At 52.0% G+C, this 18,803-nt stretch overlaps 2 protein-coding genes across 9 annotated transcripts in view; one reads left to right on the top strand and one right to left on the bottom strand.

The window, feature by feature from the left end:
* RALGPS1 (Ral GEF with PH domain and SH3 binding motif 1) overlaps positions 1-18,803 on the top strand; it is a 273,218-nt gene that overhangs the window by 126,184 nt on the left and 128,231 nt on the right. The gene's annotated exons all lie outside the window — the stretch shown is intronic.
* The window catches only part of ANGPTL2 (angiopoietin like 2), a 35,076-nt gene continuing 29,205 nt past the window's right edge, over positions 12,933-18,803 (bottom strand). For both annotated transcript variants that reach the window (XM_044264882.1, XM_044264883.1), the window contains exons 4-5: positions 17,058-17,328; positions 12,933-14,761 (exon numbers count right to left, since the gene is read on the bottom strand). In XM_044264882.1, coding sequence (XP_044120817.1) covers positions 14,562-14,761; positions 17,058-17,328 — 471 coding nt within the window. In that variant the 3' untranslated portion in view covers positions 12,933-14,561. The remainder of the gene's footprint in view (positions 14,762-17,057; positions 17,329-18,803) is intronic.

Below are 18,803 nucleotides of genomic sequence, written 5' to 3'. Positions count from 1 at the left end.
TCCCTCCATTGTCCTTCTGGCCAGCTCTCTCTGCCCTCACCCCAGCCCTTGGCAACCACCAGTCTACTTTCTGTCTCCATAGATTTGCTTATTCTGGACATTTGATAGAAATTTAATTGCACAGTATGTGGTCTTTTATGACTGGCTTTTTCCCTTTACTATCTTGTGTCCAAGGTTTATACATGTTGGAGCAGAATTATTACTTCATTCCTTTGCATTGTCAGATAACATTCCATTGTGTGGAAACACCGCATTTTATTTATTTATTGGATGGACATTTGAATTGTTTCACTTTTTGGCTATCGTGTGTCACAGTGCTATTTGGTTTTTAAAAACATAGTCTTCTCTGTAATCTTTTTACATGGGTTTAGGCCATGTGGCATATATTCTTTCTATGTTTAAAAAATGTTTGACATTTGTCTTGTGGTTTAATATAAGATCATTTTTTTGCAAATGTTTCATGCGTGTTGGAAAAGAAGGTGAAACCTCTCAAATTACCCTTATAATGTTATTGGAATGTTTAAATGATCAACTTGTGACAACTTAGTCTGTCAAGGACAGAAATATGTGTTAGACTCCCCTTGCAGTTCTGATAGCTTCTGCCTTAATTACTCAGTGTATAGACGTTTGTAACAATTGTAAGTTTATGGTGAAGTGTCCCATACAAAATGATCTTGGTTCTGTTTGTTAATTTCATTTACCTCTTTGTTTTTAGTTCTGTGAACTCTGTTTTATTTCTCACTTGCATTCCTTTTATAAACTGTTGACTATATTTTGGGTTTGAATATTTTAGTTGCTTTAAGCATGATTCTTGAAAACTGCACTTAGTTGGGTCCAATATGAGAGATCCTGCCTTTTAGTAAAGGAGTTCTTTCCACATACTTTTAGCCTTATGCCATATTTTGAATCGAATGTCATTTTGTGCTTTCTTTTTTGTGCTTTCTTATTCTTTCCTTATTCTTCTCTTAAGGCTTATTACAGTGTCTTTCTATGTGACATGCAAATCACTGCCTCACATCGTGGAGGGAGGGCATGTTGATGCTCTCAGCTCATACATTCCCGCTTTGCGCGAGGCTGATCAGCTGAGGGATGCAATGAGGCAGTGTTAGGGTGAGGGTTGCCTACTGGGGGCCCAGTGGCTCAACTAGCAGAGGTGCTCCCAGGTTGTTAGGGACGGCCTCTTCTCTGTTCCTAAGAGTGGTCATGAGAGCTGCCATTTATTCTCTGCTTTCTCTGGGCCTGGCACTCTGCTACTCTGCTAGGCTTTTTAAGCACTGTCTCAACGAATACTGACAATGGCCGCGTGAATACGCAGGTGCTGAGAGGTTGCCTAGGGTCACATAACTAGAGAGTGGACTTGGCCCACATGGTCTGGCCATAAGCCCTAAGCTCTTGACACTGCCCTCTCCTGATGCCCCACCTCCGCTGTGCAGGTCATTATTTTCCTATTCCTTCCTTGCAGTTACCACCTGTCTGCCCTCTGCCATTTATAAATTGCAGGTGGCCTCCATCAGACACTATGTGAAGTGGGATGAATTGTCTTAACTTTTTCTTGTGACGCTCTCTGTTCTTGGACCGTAGGGCGGTGTGTGTTGGGCTTCTGAGGGCAAAGTGGACTAACACTGCCTCCCCCTTCTGAGCTCTGTCCCTTGTAATCAGACCAAGTGTCCTAGTCACCTCCTCAGGCCACTGGCCAGAGGCCCCTCGTGCATCACCCGATGGTTCTCGTGAGGCCACAGGACAGGTCTGTACTTGCAGTGGGCATGTGGCCTGTGCCAGCCCGGAGTTTCTGGAGCCACGGCTTGTCCTTGATGGCCTCATCTCGGTGGCCTCTCCCTGGAATTAGGTAGCAGAGGCGCTGTGTAGGCCTCGGTGTGGCTTAGTGCTCCTGCCTCTACCTCTGAGAGCCCAGCTTAGCTGCTCTGCTCTGTGCTTCCAGCCTGACGGCAATTTCCCTCCCCCGCAGACAGTCGGGCTGCGTTTCTCACGCTCACACAGAAAACGGTTCCTGACACACACCAGCAAGAGGGAGAGAACAGGAGGTGTTGCCAACATGCTTTCTGTTCTCAGGATTGTATGTGAGGGTTTTCCATGGGGGGGTGCCACAATTTCATTAAAAAGAAGGAGGCAAGATGCCATTCTGAGGCTTCGTGGGCCCATCGTCCTGGGAGCAGTTGGGGCCCTGCCTGCCCGTCTGAGCACCGTGGGCAGACCCTGCCCACGTCCACTGTGGTTGCAGTACTGCTTCCTCCTGGAAACCCATCCTGTCCCAGGGCTGGATTCGTTTATCGAAGGAGGAATACTTACATAATTCCTGGAAAGTACAATATGGGAAAAAATGTCTGAAACCATTTCTTTTTCCCTTGGCAGAGTCCTCCCTGTAGGTCTTTCCCTCGGGGAGAGGGAGTTACTCTCTGGGAGAGACTTCAGGTCGGTTCCTGATATTTCCTGCTTTGCTGCCGCCGCTGCTAGAGACCTCGGACGGATGGTCGCTCCCCGGCGGAGACTTGCCTCTCATGGCAGACGCGGGGTTTATTTTTGTAACGGTTCTCTTAAACGTCTGTGGAGCGTTCTATGCTGTCTGGTTTCCTGGGACTGTTCAGTTCTGTTCGCTCGTGTGCCCCTCACTCCCGGTAGAGGTGCCCTCGCGTAGCACTGGCCAGTGTTAGTAACCGTGTGCGTGTGTCGTCCAGCCCCTTCGCATGCACATTTTAGGGCCAGTTGGCTACACTTGCTTGCACTGTTTCTTGTGAAACATAATTTTTAAAACAGTGAGGGAAAAACTTACTACATTTTAAAAATAAGGCTGTCTGAAAAGGTTTCTTCCCAGTTACTTCAAAGCGTAAAAATAGCGGTGGGAAGTAGGTCACTTACTTGCAGCTTAAATTGATCCGATGGTAACTCCTTGTTTGTACCCAGTTGAGACTGCGGGGATAATACGAGCAGGCGAGAGCTGTGGAGAGCGGCTCGCTGTTTATTTCTAAACAGCTTTGTTGACTGAGAGGGTGTTTGGTTTTTACTACCTATAATCCCCTCCAGGAAACAGCTATGTAAAATGAAGAATGTAATGGCTTTTAGAAGGTTTAGAGCTGATTCTAAAAGTAACCCTAGGCAGTGTGGAAAATCCTGATCTCTCAAAGAACAAAAATTAGGCATTCTGACAGTTCTGAATTATAAGAAAACATTTAGACATTCTTGGTAAATGTACCCAGACTTTTGATATATGAAGGAAATTTCTAGAACCTAAGGCATTCCTTCAGACAAGCAAACACTGCCATAGATAAAGGAAGCCTTTATTTTCAACTATGCGGTTTAAAGAAAAGGTAAGTTGTTTCTGAGTAGAGAACAAACGGGCCTAAAGGGACTTTCAAAAAGAAGTGTTTGCGCTGAGGCCCCAAAGCCCCCAGAACAGCAGGGTGAGTGAGGGGTTCACACTCGGAGTCTGAGGACAGCATGTGCCAGCCCGCAGCGAGATGGGGTGTTCTCGGAGCCCGCCGCCGAATGACGGGTGAGCACTCTTATTAGGGAGTGGACCAGACCGACACACTTTCTGCTCTGGGGTTGCTCACAGCCCAGGTCTGGTCACTGGCAGTGAACAAGAAACTGAAAGTAAGCTGAGCATTATGAAGGGAAAGGCAAAGGAGCAGATAAAGGGGCCCTGACCCAGTCTGGGGGACCAGGGAGGGTTTTCTGGAGCAAAGCCCTGAAGGATGAATAAGCCGGGTGAGGAGGTGGGAGGTGAGCAGCCAGACAGAGACAACAGCTTGTGCAAGAGCCCCGAGTGGGGAAAAACATGTTTGTTGGAAAAACTGGCTGGAGAGTAGGGAACAAGGGGGAGGGTATTGTGAGAAGCCGCGGGAGTGGAAGGGAGGGGGTGAGATCGCCTGGGGCCCAGACACTGTGAGTGGGGAGTTTAGGCCCCGAATCCCCCTAAGAGCAGTGGGAAGCCATGGAGGGCTCAAAGCAGGGGCATGGCCAAGAGAGGACTTGCATTTAACACATGCCGCCTGGCCTGCAGCATGTGAGTACCTTTGAGGAGGTCAGGCTGGAGGAGGGAAGCCCCGGTAGGGGACCGTGCAGGAGCCCATGCTTCATCACTGTACTTCAGAATGGCTAGAGGGAGAGGGAAAGAAAGCCTTTGAAACACAGTTCAGATTATTTCATTTCGTTTCATTTTATTATTTTATTTTTGAGAGAGAGAGAGAGCGTGTACGTGTGCGAGGAGGGGGAGGAGGGGCAGAGGGAGAGGATCTTAAGCAGACTCTTTGCTGAGCATGGAGCCTGACGTGAGGCTCGATCCCAGGACCCTGAGACTGTGACTTGAGCCAGAATTAAAAACTGGACGCTTCACTGACTGAGCTGCCCAGGCGCCCCCAGAAACAGTTCATTTTAGAGCAGAGCCTTGGAAAGACATGAAACAGTTGTCAGTGAGCACATCCCTTACACCCGATGGAGGCAAATGGCATTTCCCTGTGCGTTGACTTTGAGAATCCACATGAGCTCAAAAAATCCACTGAGCTGTGGCCTCCTTACAGCACGGCACGGTGCTCTCTCCAGGTACCCACAGAAGACAGGCGGGGCTGGGGCGGGGGGTGCTGATGCCAGCAACACCTCTGCTTCCCACAACATGGATCAGTGTGGCCACCAGCACCCCAGGACCAAGGCCACGGGCTCCCAGTTTGGGGGTGACTACATCATTATCCAGCTGTCCCCAGGTTTGCCAGCATTAAGGGTAATCCTTTCCTTTAATGCCCAACTGAAAACTTTCCATTCCACATGCAGGAAATCCAGACTTTTTTGTTTTCAGTTCTCCCCTCCAAGTGTTTCTAAGGATCCCCAAGGAATACTCATTTGTTCCACAGATCATCCTGGTGGTTGCATGGTGCCTCAGCGGGCTGCCTGGATCCAAACCTCTGATCCCTCCCTCCAGCATCTCTGCCTTTCCTACCCTGTCCTTGCAGCTGGACCTATGTGGAGCCAGGCTCCTCCGCATCCCCCCCCCCACCCCGCAACGAAAGCACAGTTTGGGATGGGTCAGGGGTTGTCAGTGCCACAGAGAAAAGCTTAAGCTTGCTTTCTAGAACGCCTGCTCCTAGAGCTCCTGGGCCATGCCCTTTCTCCTCTTTGCTTGGTGGCCACACGTTTCAGTGCCAACCTGTTGCCCTCCCTTTTCTAGCCAAGGAGAGCCCTCGATCAAGCTTCCGTTTCCTTGTATTGAGACATCCATCCTCTGAGGCCCAGCAGGCAGGGAAGAGCTGGCCTCTGACTCGTATCAGACACGCTTCCAAGTCAATAGAAGAATCGCAAAGACAGCTAGCATCCCAAATGAAGGAAACCTTTTCCATTATTTTGTAAAGTTGGACAGCTGCATGTTGTCTTAAACCTCTCCTTTCTAGAAGAGAATTTTGCCTTTACTTTTGCAGTCTGAATGTTACCTTAAAATTCATATTTCCCTGGGACTTCACAGTCAGTTCCAGTTTTACAAAAAGCCAGTGGATCTTATTAAAACCCCTATTTTGTGAGTGAGAAAAGCCACAACTTGACTTATGACTTAGCCAGTGTCATATGCCAGGCGGATAGCAAGTGCAACTCAGCGTCTCGTGCTCTGGCTGGGGCTCCGCCCAGCCTTAACTCACACATCGTCCATCTAGTGCCTCTGTCTCCATGGAGAGAAATAGTGTAGGAGGAAAGCATATTGGGGAGACGTTTGCTCTGATGCCCAGAGCACCTTGTCACCTTGTCACCTGTGCCCCTTCTGGGGCACAGGGGGGAATTGTAATCTGTATTTCTCTGCATCAAGAAGTTGTATCTGGTCCCCAAAAGGAGGTGAGAGCATAGCCCACTTTGTGCAAGAGAAAGTGTTTTCACAGCAGGAATCCATGTCCTCATCAGGATGACTGCTTTGCTTTGACCTTTCGTCTCCGGATTTCCAACCAGAAGCTCATGATAGTAATTATGACAACTCCTTGGTTATTCTCTCCCATGTGACTGGCACTGCACTGAGCACTTTATGAGAGTTAATCTCGTGTAATCCTCCCGATGCTCTGAGGGAGGCACTGTTTTGCACTCATTTCACAGCTGCAGAGGCCAAATGGGACTCATGTTAAAGGTCTCACCACTTTGCGGTGCCACTTCCTAGTGGTGAGACCAGTGCCCAGCCCATTCTGACCCAGTGCCCATCCAGAAACCTCAAGAATATGCCGCATATCCCTGTAAAAAACCTTCAAGCTCTGGGGAAACCTAGACAGTGGACTGAGAAGGAACGGCTCTGGAGACCTTCCTGTGTGGAGTGGAGGCTTGAGATGGGGGACTGAGGGTCACCTCCCCCAGGTCAGCAAGTCCTAAGCAAGACAGATGTTGGTGGTGGAGGAAGGGCTAGTGAGGTTCTCTGTCCTCAGGAATAGCCTGGTGCCTTGTGCATCTCCTTGCTGGTTTGAAGGGAGAATTAAGACAACTGACACGGAGGACCTGAAAGATTCTGAGTGGTCGATAGCTTGTAAGATGGCCCCAGTTCTCCCTGACCCCCGGTATTCCTGTCCTTGCGTAATCCCTTCCCCTTGAACATGGCCAGAACATACTGACTTGTTCCTAACAAACAGAATGTGACAGAAATAATGGGACATCCATTATGTCCTCAGGGATATCTGAGATCAGATGACTAAAAGACCATGCCTTCAGTGTGAGGGGCTTGCTCTTGCTGTCTGTCTCTTGGATCTCTTCCTATCCCTTGGATTCTGGGGGAATCCAGCTGCCTTGTGCTTGTCAGTGCCCCCGTCAAGGGTTTGAGCCCTGCCAGCCACCACGTGAGTGAGTCTGGCAACAGAGTCCCCCTCAGTGGAGCCTTCGGATGAGACCACAGCCTCAGCCCATGGCTTCACTGAGAACTGAGACTCCTTGAGCGAGGCGCCCAGCTGAGATGTCCCCAACTCCCCTACCCAGGGAACCTGTAAAGTAAGACATGAGGAAGCTACTAAGTTTGGGGGTAATCTGTCACGTAGCAATGGGTAACTAATATACCTCACAACCTTGATCACTACCCCACATTTATTATTTTGTTACCCCAGCTGTAAAACTGAGCACACCAAAGACCATAAGAGTGATCTTTAGGGCAGCAGGAAGTTCTAGGTCTGTCTCAGAAGCTAATGTTGAGGGGAGGAAATTCTATAGGACCGGGGGTGGTTGCCACTTGAGAGGTAATGAATTCTTGCAGTTCTGTAAGGAAGAAGGGTGCCTGAGAAGGGCCTGGAAAGTTACCCCACGAAAGGCTTTAGTTCCCTACTCAGGTGTATGTTGGGCTTTAGAGGGTAATGTGTGCAGACCTTCAGAGGTCCAGGAATGCCTGCTCAGGAAACTGGAAGATGGCCATTCTGTGTGGCCACCCAGAGAGCTGCGCTGGGGAGGGCCTTCAGTGCCACTCATCCCCTTAGAAACTTCTGAGATGATAAAAGTAACACGTTTGTTGTGAAACTCGCACTAAAAAGAAGTCTGTGAAGTAAGAAGCAGAAACCCCTTCTTCCTCACCTACTTCCCCAAAGCAACCACAATTAATGATCGGAGTGTATCCTTCCAGACATTTTAATCCCCATACACTAACATACGTGCATGTGTGTGTGTGCGGGGCAGGGGAAGGACGCAAATAATATTTCACTTTTTAAGCAAAATGGGGACATTTTAATCATTTTTGTTTTGCACCTTACATTTTGTTCCATGTAAAGAGTCACAAATGTTGTTTGGTGGCTGCACATACAGAACTTCTTCCTTCTGTCCAGTGGCTCCGTGGCACCTGTGGCAGGCGCGTGGGTGGTTGGCTGAGCTGGGCCTGTGTGCGTGCTGGCTTGTGCATCCGTGTGCCGACGGACGAGCGGGCGGGTGCCTTCTGTGCTCTCCCTGCGACGGGAAGTGCGGTGGAGAACATCTTCACTGGTGTGTCTTTCCTCGCCTGCAGAGAATTTCTGGAACACTGAGGACGAGGAAAGTAATTGCCACATGTGGAAGTGCTTCGGAATGGCCGCACAGAGGACGGGGATTATCTGTGTCTGGGTTGCCATGTGTGGCGGGGCTGCCCCAGGCTTCCCCATGTCAGGCAGGATGGGGATACTCAAAAGTCTCGGTGATGGCTGGTACCACGGCATTTTGTTCTCAAGTGACAGAATTCCAGATGCGGGCTGGGTCAGGCTTGCCTCTGGACCTGAGACAAGGTGAGGAAGCCCCAGGCCTGAAGGCATGGAGATGGCAGACAGGGAGCCAGCTACTGGATGATGTGGCCCAGGGCTCGGGCCAGCCAGAACTGGCACACAAGGGGGCACTGGGATGGCCAAAGTATGGGGCTGAGTCAGTCAGTTGGAGGATAAGTGGAAGTAAGATGGGCCAGGCCCAGCCTTTAGCCCTGGCAAAACCCTGGTAGATAGCCCTGGACTGGCTTTCTGACATTTGGGGACCTACTGTCCCTCCAGCTCCTTCTGCACACACGGGGTGCTGGACTCGCTCACCAAACTGCTGCTCTGGGCAGGCCGCCACCACGCTTCTCAGATGTGTAGGGGGTGGTCACAGGGTGAGAGAGGGCCCTTAGTTGTTTCATTATGCCCACTGCTCACAAGCAGTGATTTAATGCTGCAGAAGCAGGAGTGCAAATCCCGAGCGGCTCAGGCTGTGTGTTCTTGGGCAAGTCACTTACATCTCCGAGCCTTGATTTCTGTTCTGTCACAGGAAGTATAATTAGGACACCCACCTCATAGGTCGTTATGAGATTTAAAGAGACACGCATGGTTCCTGGCACACAGAGCCCCCTGTGGATGGTAGATGGCTTGAGTCTAATCTAGAGCAAAATACTGCCGGGAGTACTCCAGCAGTGGGGACCTCGTGGCCTCCTGTATCCACGGAGACTATTGAGAAACTTAGCGAATCCAGGAAGGACAGGAAGAGCCCATCTGGGCGTCCCAGTGAGTGACCCAGCAGGGCCTGGCAGGGTTGGATCAGGGGGAGGTGCTGAAGAGCAGACACCGTCTCATGGGTAGTGGACAGACTCCACCCAGCCAGCAAAGTGCAGTCCCCAGAGAGGAAGGGGGTGGACAGCAGCTAAAGCAGATGCCTTCTTGGATTTAGATCTAGGCTGAGACCCTGCCCTCTCCAGGAGCCTGGGAACCACCCGCGCCTGCCTCCCGCAGCCCTGAGCTCCAGCAGCACTCATCGAGCCGGAGCGGATGGGGTTGAGGTGGGCAGCCGGCCTCTGGCCCGGAGTGAGCACTGGAAGGGAGGGTGCTTGTAAGTCTTTGCTGGCACTCAGACCAGGAGGACATGTGAGCTCAGGAATTCCTTGCTGGGAAAAGCAGATGGATGCACAATGAGAAACAGAGAGACCTGCAAGCAAGGGAAAGGAAAAGAAGGGGGAGAAGATGGGAAAGCTGCTGCCTTGCCTCCTGAAGGCTTTCCAGGCAGTTTCTGGTTTCTGGCCCTCGTGAGGCCCAGCTGCGTCCCTGCTCATGGACTCTGGGAGATACCCCGTGTCCTTATGTAACCAGCTTATTAAATGAGCTGGACTCAGTCAGGTGGAAGAAGAAACCAACTTACTTTTCTCCCCAGTGTCCTTTCCAGCCTACCCTGTGCACTAGCTCTTTTCCCAGACGGCGCTGAAAACCTAGCAAGCCCCTTCATCTTTCTGCTGTCAGGCATGAAAAAGCCACGTCTGTTCTAACCGCGCGGCCACCGCAGACAGTCCAGTGTAGCCATCAGAGGTCTGGGCTTGGAGGGCCCGACCGGGCTCAGAGACCTGGGGTGGGGGCGGGCTTCCATTCAGTGCTGTCACCAGATCCCGCACCCCTCCTGCCTCCCGCTTGCCCGCCGAGGTTTGTGAGTCTTGGGGTTGGACCAGGGGAGAAGGAAGAGGGAGGGGTCAAGGCCCATCCCACGTGGCCGGTATGGTAGGTGTGTCAGGTGCTCAGGCACCCATGCTTGGTGGCAGTGGTGGCGGTGGCGGCAGCGGCAGGGGGACAGTTTCCCTTCTGGGCACCTCGGACTCAGCTGCCGTGATGGGGGGATACTTCACATCCACACACCGCTTACAGCTCCTTTCTGGGCGCCTGGGCCTCCCGCACCGCCGCTACCCTGTCATCCTCCCTGCTGCCCTCCGCTTCCCAGGAGACCATACCCTTGCCTGCCCCACAAGGGTATGTTCTCTTCATAAGCCCAGGTCAGTGGCCCCCAGTGACCCAGGTACTGGCCCAAACTGGAATGTGGGGGCTTGGCTGGGGTAGGAGAAAGTCTGGGTTTTGCCGACTTCCTTGTGGTCTGTGGGTACATTCACCATGGAGGCCTTAGCGACAGTAGGGCTCCTGCGACTGCAGGCCTTAAAGGGCCACTGGCTGGAATGGGAGAGAAGGGAGGCGTGTTGGTCTGAGCTGGGTAGACTTCTGTGTTTGTTGGCTGGTGGAGCCACACACCAGGCACTAAGGCGCCTGGCACTTGAGCCCCCCACCATTCTTTTCTTTGATGCTGCTGGTCATACCCCCATTTCACACCAAGGAGAACTAGTTTGCGTGTCTGATGGGTTTATTTTTTTCTCTCCTTCCATATAGCCGGTGTGTGGTTTAACAGGGTTGGGATTTGGGGTGGGGATTGGGAGAAACAGCTGGTAGCATGGCCTGCTTTTGTTTGGGTCCCAACTAGTTTAGAAAAGGGGTTGCTCTGCATTGTCCAACATGGCTTTCCAGAACTCTGCTTTGGGTTTTGGATCTAAGACTGTGACCAGTAAGGCTGGATATATCCTGTTTTCCTTTACCATCAATCCTTGTGTCCTGGACATTGCACCTGAGGTGTGTGAGGAGGCCTGGCTGTGATGTGGGCCCAGGTCAAGATAGTCTCACCAAAGAGCGTACAACAGCAGATGACCCCAACAACAACTGGCTAGAGGTTTGGGAGAAGGCACTTACAAACTCTTAATGCTGATACCTAGCACCTTCCTGATTAACTGCTGCTAGAGCATTCGGATTTATTATTTTTTAAAGATTTTTATTTATTTATTTGACAGAGAGGAAGTGAGAGAGAGAACATAAGCAGGGGGAGTGGGAGAGGAAGAAGCAGGCTTCCCACCGTGCAGGGAGCCCAACACAGGGCTGGGCTCGATCCCAGGACCCTGGGATCATGACCCAAGGTGAAGGCAGATGCTTAACAACCGAGCCACACGGGCCCCCCAGTACTAGAGCGTTCTTACCAGCAGTCTGACTGTGAGCCTCCTTTTGTCCTCTCCTGTGAAGTGAGAACAGTCTCTTCTTCACAGGGCTGCCTGTGGGTTACATAAGAAAACACGAAGTCCAAGTCCAAGCACATAGTAGGCTGTAGTAAACATCCATCTCTCCCCAGCTGCATCTCTCCTGAAAACAGCTCTCGTGTGGCAGTATTTCTTGACCACTGAAAAAAGGGATTTCTGGGTCCAAAGGTATAAGATTTTTTAAATTTTGCTGCACACAAATGTCCATATTTGGTGCCCACATTGCCAAGTTGCTCTTTAAATAGACTGAATCAACTTGTACTTGCGCACGCAGAGAACGTATTTCTCCATTCGCTTGTCAACACGGAGGTTCTTTCATCTTTACAATCTGATAGGCACCGCATGATGGTTTGTGCTTGATTTAATGTCCCTCTCTCTTTATTACTGAGATTGGCGTCTTGTTTACTGGCCTTTTATACTCTAATGTGTTTGTATACTGTACAAAGTTTTCTATCACAGCGTTTATATCTTTTTTCCTAATTTGAGAGAGTACTTGGTATGGCATGAATATTAATCCTGTATTTTTCTTTTTTTCTTAACATGTAATGTATTATTTACTTCAGGGGTGCAGGTCTGTGAATCGTCAGTCTTACACATTCACAGCGCTCACCATAGCACGTGCCCTCCCCAATGTCCATCACCCAGCCACCCTGTCCCTGCCCCTGGCCCACCCTCCAGCAACCCTCAGTTTATTTCCTGAGATTAAGAGTCTTTTATGGTTTGTCTCCCTCTCTGGTTTCATCGTGTTTCATTTTTCCCTCCCTTTCCCTATGATCCTCTGTCTTCTTTCTCAAATTCCTCTTATCAGTGAGATCATGCGATAATTGTCTTTCTCTGATTGACTTATTTTGCTTACCATAATACCCTCTAGTTCCATCCACATTGTTGCAAATGGCAAGATTTTGGGGTCTTTGATGGCTGCGTCATATTCCATTATATTCCATTCATCTGTTGATGGACGTCTAGGCTCGTTCCATAGTTTGGATACTGTGGACATCGCTGCTATAAACATTCGGGTGCACGTGCCCCTTCGGATTTGCCTTCAGTTTCAGTCGTGTTTTATTTTTTAGAGGGCAGAAAATTTGGGGTTTTCTTTAGTCATATGTCTTAGTCTTTTCCTTTTTGGTTGTGGGGTTTTCCTGCTATGCCTAGAGATGACTTCCCAGCCCACGGATTTGTTTTTCTGGTAGCTGGTGTGGAAGCCGGATTGGAATGAGGGAGACAGAGGCACAGGGCTCCTGGGCCAGTGGGCAGCCTGTTGTAGTAGTTGAGGGGAGAAGAGGCACAAAGGCAGAGAAGAGGGCTTCCGTGGTTGCCTTGGCAAGGCAGGGAGAGAAGTCCTTGTTTTTGACCTGGGCAATTGCTAAACGGTAAAATTTTTACCAAAATTGCTTTTGGTAAAAGAAGACCAGACCTGGGGAAGATGTTTCAGGGGTTGGTTCACTGTCAAGGAGGTGCTTCGAGGATGTTCAGTGACGACATCTAGGGCATGGCTGCATGTGAGGAGGTGGAGCCCCAGAGAACCTCAGGATGCTGTTTTGGGACCCCTGACGGTGTAGGTAGAAACCAAAGGTAGGGAGAGTGTGATTTAAATGATTTTGGTAGATGTCCCTGATGCTGAATCTAGCTCTGATATAGGGGGTCCTAGGACAGTAACACACAGTGTAAATACGTCCAAATAGCACTGATGGCTTTTATTGCAGATTTGTGTCATTACAAGGATAATCTGGGAATATATTAAAAAAAAAAACCCTCCCTTTTATATACACAAAACATGCTACATGGTACACTTCGTGAGAGCGCTGAGGTAATAGGCACACACCCAGACATGACAGTACCAAATGTTCCGACATCTCGCACACCCCCATTCACGCGCCCACCGGGACAGTCTCACCTTCTGGACTCATCTCTTGCTCCCTGCTTGGCCAGAGTCCCGGCAGTACTGAGTCTGACGCTTCGTGGCCAACAGGACTCTGAGAGCCACCATGCTGCAATGCACCAGCCACGGGCTCCGGGGGCTCCTGGTGGTTCAGGAGCTTGTGAGAAGTGGCCAGTTGTCATTTTTGTGGCACCTGTTCTCCAGAGAAGTGTCGTTTGGGGACGAGATGCAGACTCTAGTCAGCCTGAGAGCACGGGACCTTTGGTCTGTAGCCATTCGGGGGCCCCAACGATCGGGTGATGACTTCTCTTCAGTTGAATATCTCCTGGGCAAGGTAGGTTATTATTTCTGTGACGGTTAAAATGACATGGAGGCTAAAGTGTGAATGGAACATATAAAACTGTGAATACATCATCTACGTGGCCGGGAGTTAGCTTTTGGGCCTGACCTTCCCTTTCCTGACCAGAAACCTGGAGCCCAAAACTGTTTATTACTCAGAGGCTAAGGAATCTTGCCTGGAAAGAAAGGATGATATGACAAAAAAGGTAAGGAGTGGGTAGGAAGGGGTACAGAAGAGCAGAGAGGGTGGCTGGAACCGCACTGAGTGGCCAAGGACTGACACACGGAAGGTACTTCCTGAATGGTGTTGGATGAAGGAGAAGGTGGATGGATGGATGGATGGATGGATGGATGGTGGAAAAGTCCTGAGAACATGAGGAAGTCTAGAAATGGAGAGGGAAGGGGGTTTTGAAATTTGATCAGGTGCCCAAAGGGGTTCTTCAGTGAGGAAGGAGGGAGCCCCCAGGTGAGCAAATAAGCAGGTGGACACTCCTGGAAGAACCACAGCACTTGGACACCAAGGATTGTTCTTTGAATTGGAGCTGCACCATCTGTGATTGGCTCTTAGACTCACAGAGCACGATGTGAATGTAACGCTTTCCTCCTAAGAGCAAAGCTGTTGTAACAACTTCAACATCTGAGACTTGAACGTATGTGTGTTTAGGTTCATAACCAAAGCTGTGTGTGTGTCTAGGCATAGTACACGTGGCAGATGTCCAGGTGCATGTATATGTGGTGCACACACACGTTCCTAAGGTCGGCTCACACGTGTGTGTTATGAAGGTATCGTGCAGTTGTGCTTTTGTTACTGGGATTTGATTTCCTTAAAGAAGGATTCGTCTGTAGTCCTGTGCTGTGTGGAAACCTGAGTGGATCTCTGGTAGGAAGAAAAGCAGTAGGGACAGAGAATACTGTGTCGATTCCATTCCATCATCTGCCGCAGCGACTTGGGGAAACAGAATCCAGGGCCCCATTTTCCCGGCCCCCTGGTGAACTGGTGGGGAGTTGCTCCTGGTGCTGGGGCCGGCACGGCCGGGGCAGGCTCCTGGATGGCCACGAGAGGTCAGGAGGGGAGCTGGCTTAGTGGAAGGTGTTGGGGTTAGGCCGGATCATCATCACCACTTTCTTGAGCGAGTAGGAGCCTCCTCGGAACTCAGCCCAGTAGACTCCGTCCTGGTAGCGGCTCCGGTAATGGCCCCCGCGGTACCAGACCCCATTGAGGTTGGAGTGGGCACAGGCGTTATACCACCAGCCTCCCTTCTGGTAGTGGGCACAGTTTCCTGCAGGAGACAAGGGAGGAGGTCACAGGGAGGAGGCAGTTTTACCCGAGTCCACCGTTTGCTTGGGGACTTTCGCGGTGCCCGCTCTGGTAGGGGGAGCGATTGGAACAGGAATGCTTGAGAGGTGGCCTGGGCTTCGGGTTTGCTCTGACCTCCGAGGCTCGGCCATGTGACCAGTGACTCACAGAGCCACTGAACTGTCCTAAGCATGGTGCCTCCCGCACAGGACCGCATGGGGATGTCACTCGGTTAGCCCAGGGCTTGTGTGTGGGAAGCACCTGGGGTGGGGGGTTGAATAGGAAGCAGAATGATCTGGGGGGGCCAGGGGAGAGGCCACCGGGTTCTTAGGAATTTAAGAGTTGCAACCGTTGGATCAAGAGTTTTTATAGAACGACAAAGGAAGTGTTTAAGCTGAAACGCTCCTCAACCTCCCAGCCTGTAGTCCGGCCAGATGTTTTTTTAGGATTTCACAAAAGAAAGGTATTTTCATAAAAGTTCTGGCACTATCACATCAAGCTGGATTTTGCTGCCAAGGACAAGCAGTTCGGAACAACAATAAAAGTGTGGGCAGGGTACAGGCGGGCGTGCAGGGGCATCGGCCTTCTCCGGAAGGAAGAGGAAGAGGAGCCACGGGCTGCTTGGGCCGCCCTTGGTCAAACGAGGAGTTCCCCGGTGTCCTGAGCAGGCCTGGGAAGGGGATCCCCCACTCAGGGAAAGGCTGCCCCAAGCAGGCTTGGGGGTTGGGGCCTAACGGAGCTGGTGGCCCCACTCCAGCTGAGGCCTTGGGGAGACGTGAGGCAGCAGCAGGCTGACAGAGGCAGAAGCTCAGGAGAGATGCACCTCGGGCACCCAGAGCCTCTGCAGCCCAGGTGTTCCCAGAGTTTTCCTCAGGCACCTCTAGGCCATCAGTGGAGGCCACAAGGACCAAATGGCGGTGCTGGATTTGCAGACCAGAGAGAGCCCTTGGTGAACCATGGCCAGCCTCCCGTGTGAGTGGAAGCCTGAGCTCGCCCTGCATGACCCCAGGGACAAGGAGCTCACTTCCTTACCATCCGCTGACAGTGCCGCCGGACAGGCCTGACAGTTGGGGTCACAGAGCAGTCTTCTCCCTGCTCTGTGACCCATGATGGCCCTCAAGAAGTGCTGTACCAGCCCTTGTGCCCCCAGAATCTGGCCAGCTCTGAGGGTCATCTTCCTGCCCTGCTCTTCCTGGGAGCCTTGGCAGCCCTGGCCAGAGAAGACATACTGCTTCCTCAGGGGCCCCTGCAGTGCCAGTCAGAAGAGAGCTGTCTGGATGTCCCCCGTGTGGCAAGAACAGCCTGCTGGGACATGGCTGCCGAGGCACTTGGAGTGAGGCCCTTGCTCTCCCCCACACGTAGGTAGCAGAGCTTGCCTCAAGAGCAGGTAGTTCCTAGGACAGTCCTTAAAGAGGAGGGAGTGGCCTGCAGACCAGGACTCAATGGAGGGGGTAGGTTTGCCCGTGAGAACAGACAGCCTTGGCCTAGAGGTAGGGTTGGCTCTTTGGAGAGGGGCAGCGCCTCGCTGGCTTTGCCAGGCAGCCCAGAGGCCCTCACGTCAGGAAACTGGGTGTGGGGCCTCGAGAGGCTTCACGGTGGGGGCGGCTGACATCTGGACTCAGGGTTGGACTCTCTCTGTGCCTCTCACAATTTTTTGGTTTTTAATTAATAAAAGCTTCTTAGTAAAGATGTGACTCTGAGACCTGTGACCTTGGATAAATTACTTCGGGTCTCCTACCTGGTTTTCTCTTAAAAGCTCCCTACTGCCCACTTGGGTTGAGCCCTATTTGCCAAGTCCCAGACAAAGGTCTCGGGGTACTTTCTCTCTGACCTTCTCACCACCCTGCACGGTATGTGTCACCCTGGTTTCCAGCTGCAGAACTGAGGCTCAGAGAGACTGAGCAGCGTTGTCTGAGGACGCGGGGCTGGTAGGAGGCCGGGCCCGCGTTAGCTCCCGGGTGTGTGTTGTCGGGACCCCGGGTGCCTCAGGCAGAGAAGTGAGGCGAGCGCTTGGCTCGGAGAGGCCCACAGATGTGTCGTCTGTACACAGACATGTCATCTGTGCAAATGTCTACCTTTTTCCCTTTTCCTTTCTGGGAAGGCCACTTTGACCCGACTTTTCTTGAAGGGGGCCTGTGGGCAGCGGGCAGAGGCGTGCACCTTTAGGGAGCAGGAACGGGGTCGGGCCGCTGGGCCCTGGGACCTCCTTGTTCTCAGGCCCCGAGTCAGAAGCTCTGGCTTTGGCCGACCTCTCTGCCCTGCCCTGTGCTGGGTCCTACCTGTGTAGACATCGTGGTCTCTGTCCAGGGTGGTGAACTGCTTGCCGTTGTGCCAAGTGAAGGAGTCGCCAGCGTTGCCGTGGTAGCGCCCCAGCCGCAGCTTGTAATACTCGCTCTCGGGCTCCAGGCGGAAGCTGGCGTATTCCGCAAAGACTTTGCGGCCAGACCAGTCCTCCATGGTCACCAGCAGTTTGTAGTTGCCTTGGTTCGTCAGCCAGTAGATGTTCTCCAGGCCCAGCCAGTACTCGCCGTCAATGTTGCCAAACCCTTGCTGCAAGACGGAGGAAAGCGTTCGTGGGGAGCCTGTGGTGCCCTCAGCCAGCAGAGCCCCGCTGCTGGGTGCTCAGCGCGGGACAGAGGGGGCCAGCGGTGGGCAGAGCGTAAGAACCAGAGCCTGGGTTCAAACCCCGCTTCTGTACTTGGCTGTGCCTTGATGAGTCGCTTTGCCTGTCTGAGCCTCACACACGCATCGTTCGAGACTGTTGGAAGAGTGCCTCCTGTGTGCCAGCCGTTGTGTGAACGCGGGACTCTGTGTCCCCGTCCCTACGGGGCTGTTGCAGGAACGCACGTAGCGTGCTAAGCCGAGAGCCCAGCGCACAGTAGGCAAGCGAGAAGAGTTCCCTGGACCATCCTTACCTTCTCTGAGCGACAGCGTCCCTCTCTGGGAGTGTGCGGTGTGTGAGGGTCTCGTGGAAGCTCTCATGCCCCGGACGGGAACGGGCCGTGCAAGTGTGTGCTACATCCACCCAGGCCCCTTTCTAGGTCGAAAATTGGTGGTTTTGTTGCTGTTTTTACGTGTAGCTAAGGAGTCATCGGCCAGGTGGTGGCTCTCAAAGTCTTTAAAATAGATGGGTGCATGAATGCTAATAGTAGCCAGTGTGGAGTGAGCAAGGACAGTGTGTTGGCCCTGTTCTCGGACCTTACGTAGGTTTACATAGGTCACTCTATTAGTCCTCATGCGACATAGCTGGGTACTACTACTATCCTCCCTAGAAGGGGTGAACTGGGGTCCACAGAGGCCCAGGGTCATGGGGAGCCCGTGGCTGAGCCAGGATTTGAACCAGGAACCTAGTCTTAACAACTGTGCTCTGCTGCCTCAGAGAAAAACGATACGGGCAGGAGGAGAAAGGGCTGAAGGAGTGGGTCTTCGGGAACCTCTCAGGAAGCAGAGGAGAGAGAGAAGAAAGCGAAGACACATGTGGGGAAGGAGGTAGGTTGGGAGCAGCCAGGACAGGAAGGGGCCACGCAAAGCCACATGTGGACGTCATGGCCAGGGTAGTTTGTAAGCTTTCGTGTCAGAGGCCTTGGCTTACGGCTCTGCCACCTTGTAGCTGTGCGGCCCCGAGCGAGTTATTTCCCCTTTTCACCTATAACCTGGGTCCGTACTCGTGTCTCTGTGCTGGGCTTGGTGTGAGACTAAAGCAGGTAACGGATGGGGCACTTGTCACTGTGCATGGTAGCATTTGGTGAACTAAGCTCTTGCCGTCCTGAGTACCGCCTCGGTGTGGAGGAGGGGGGCAGATTATGGCTGAGCCCCGCAGCCTTTCCTACCGCCAGGACAAGCGCTCAACGTCCTGGGAATTAGGGCCCGAGTATTCCTGCAGTTCCCTACAACAGGCCCTTGGGACCTGCGCCTTTTGGGCTGTGAGAACAGGTCTTCCCTTGGAAGCCCCAGCTGGGAGTCGGATGATCCTCGTACCCAGGCTGGGGTGAGGGGCTGCCCCACACCAGTATTTTCCCACCTTG

The sequence above is a fragment of the Neovison vison genome, chromosome 9 (assembly GCF_020171115.1).
Source record: "Neovison vison isolate M4711 chromosome 9, ASM_NN_V1, whole genome shotgun sequence".
NCBI classification, from domain to species: domain Eukaryota; kingdom Metazoa; phylum Chordata; class Mammalia; order Carnivora; family Mustelidae; genus Neogale; species Neogale vison.
This window is presented reverse-complemented; position numbering and strand designations above follow the sequence as displayed.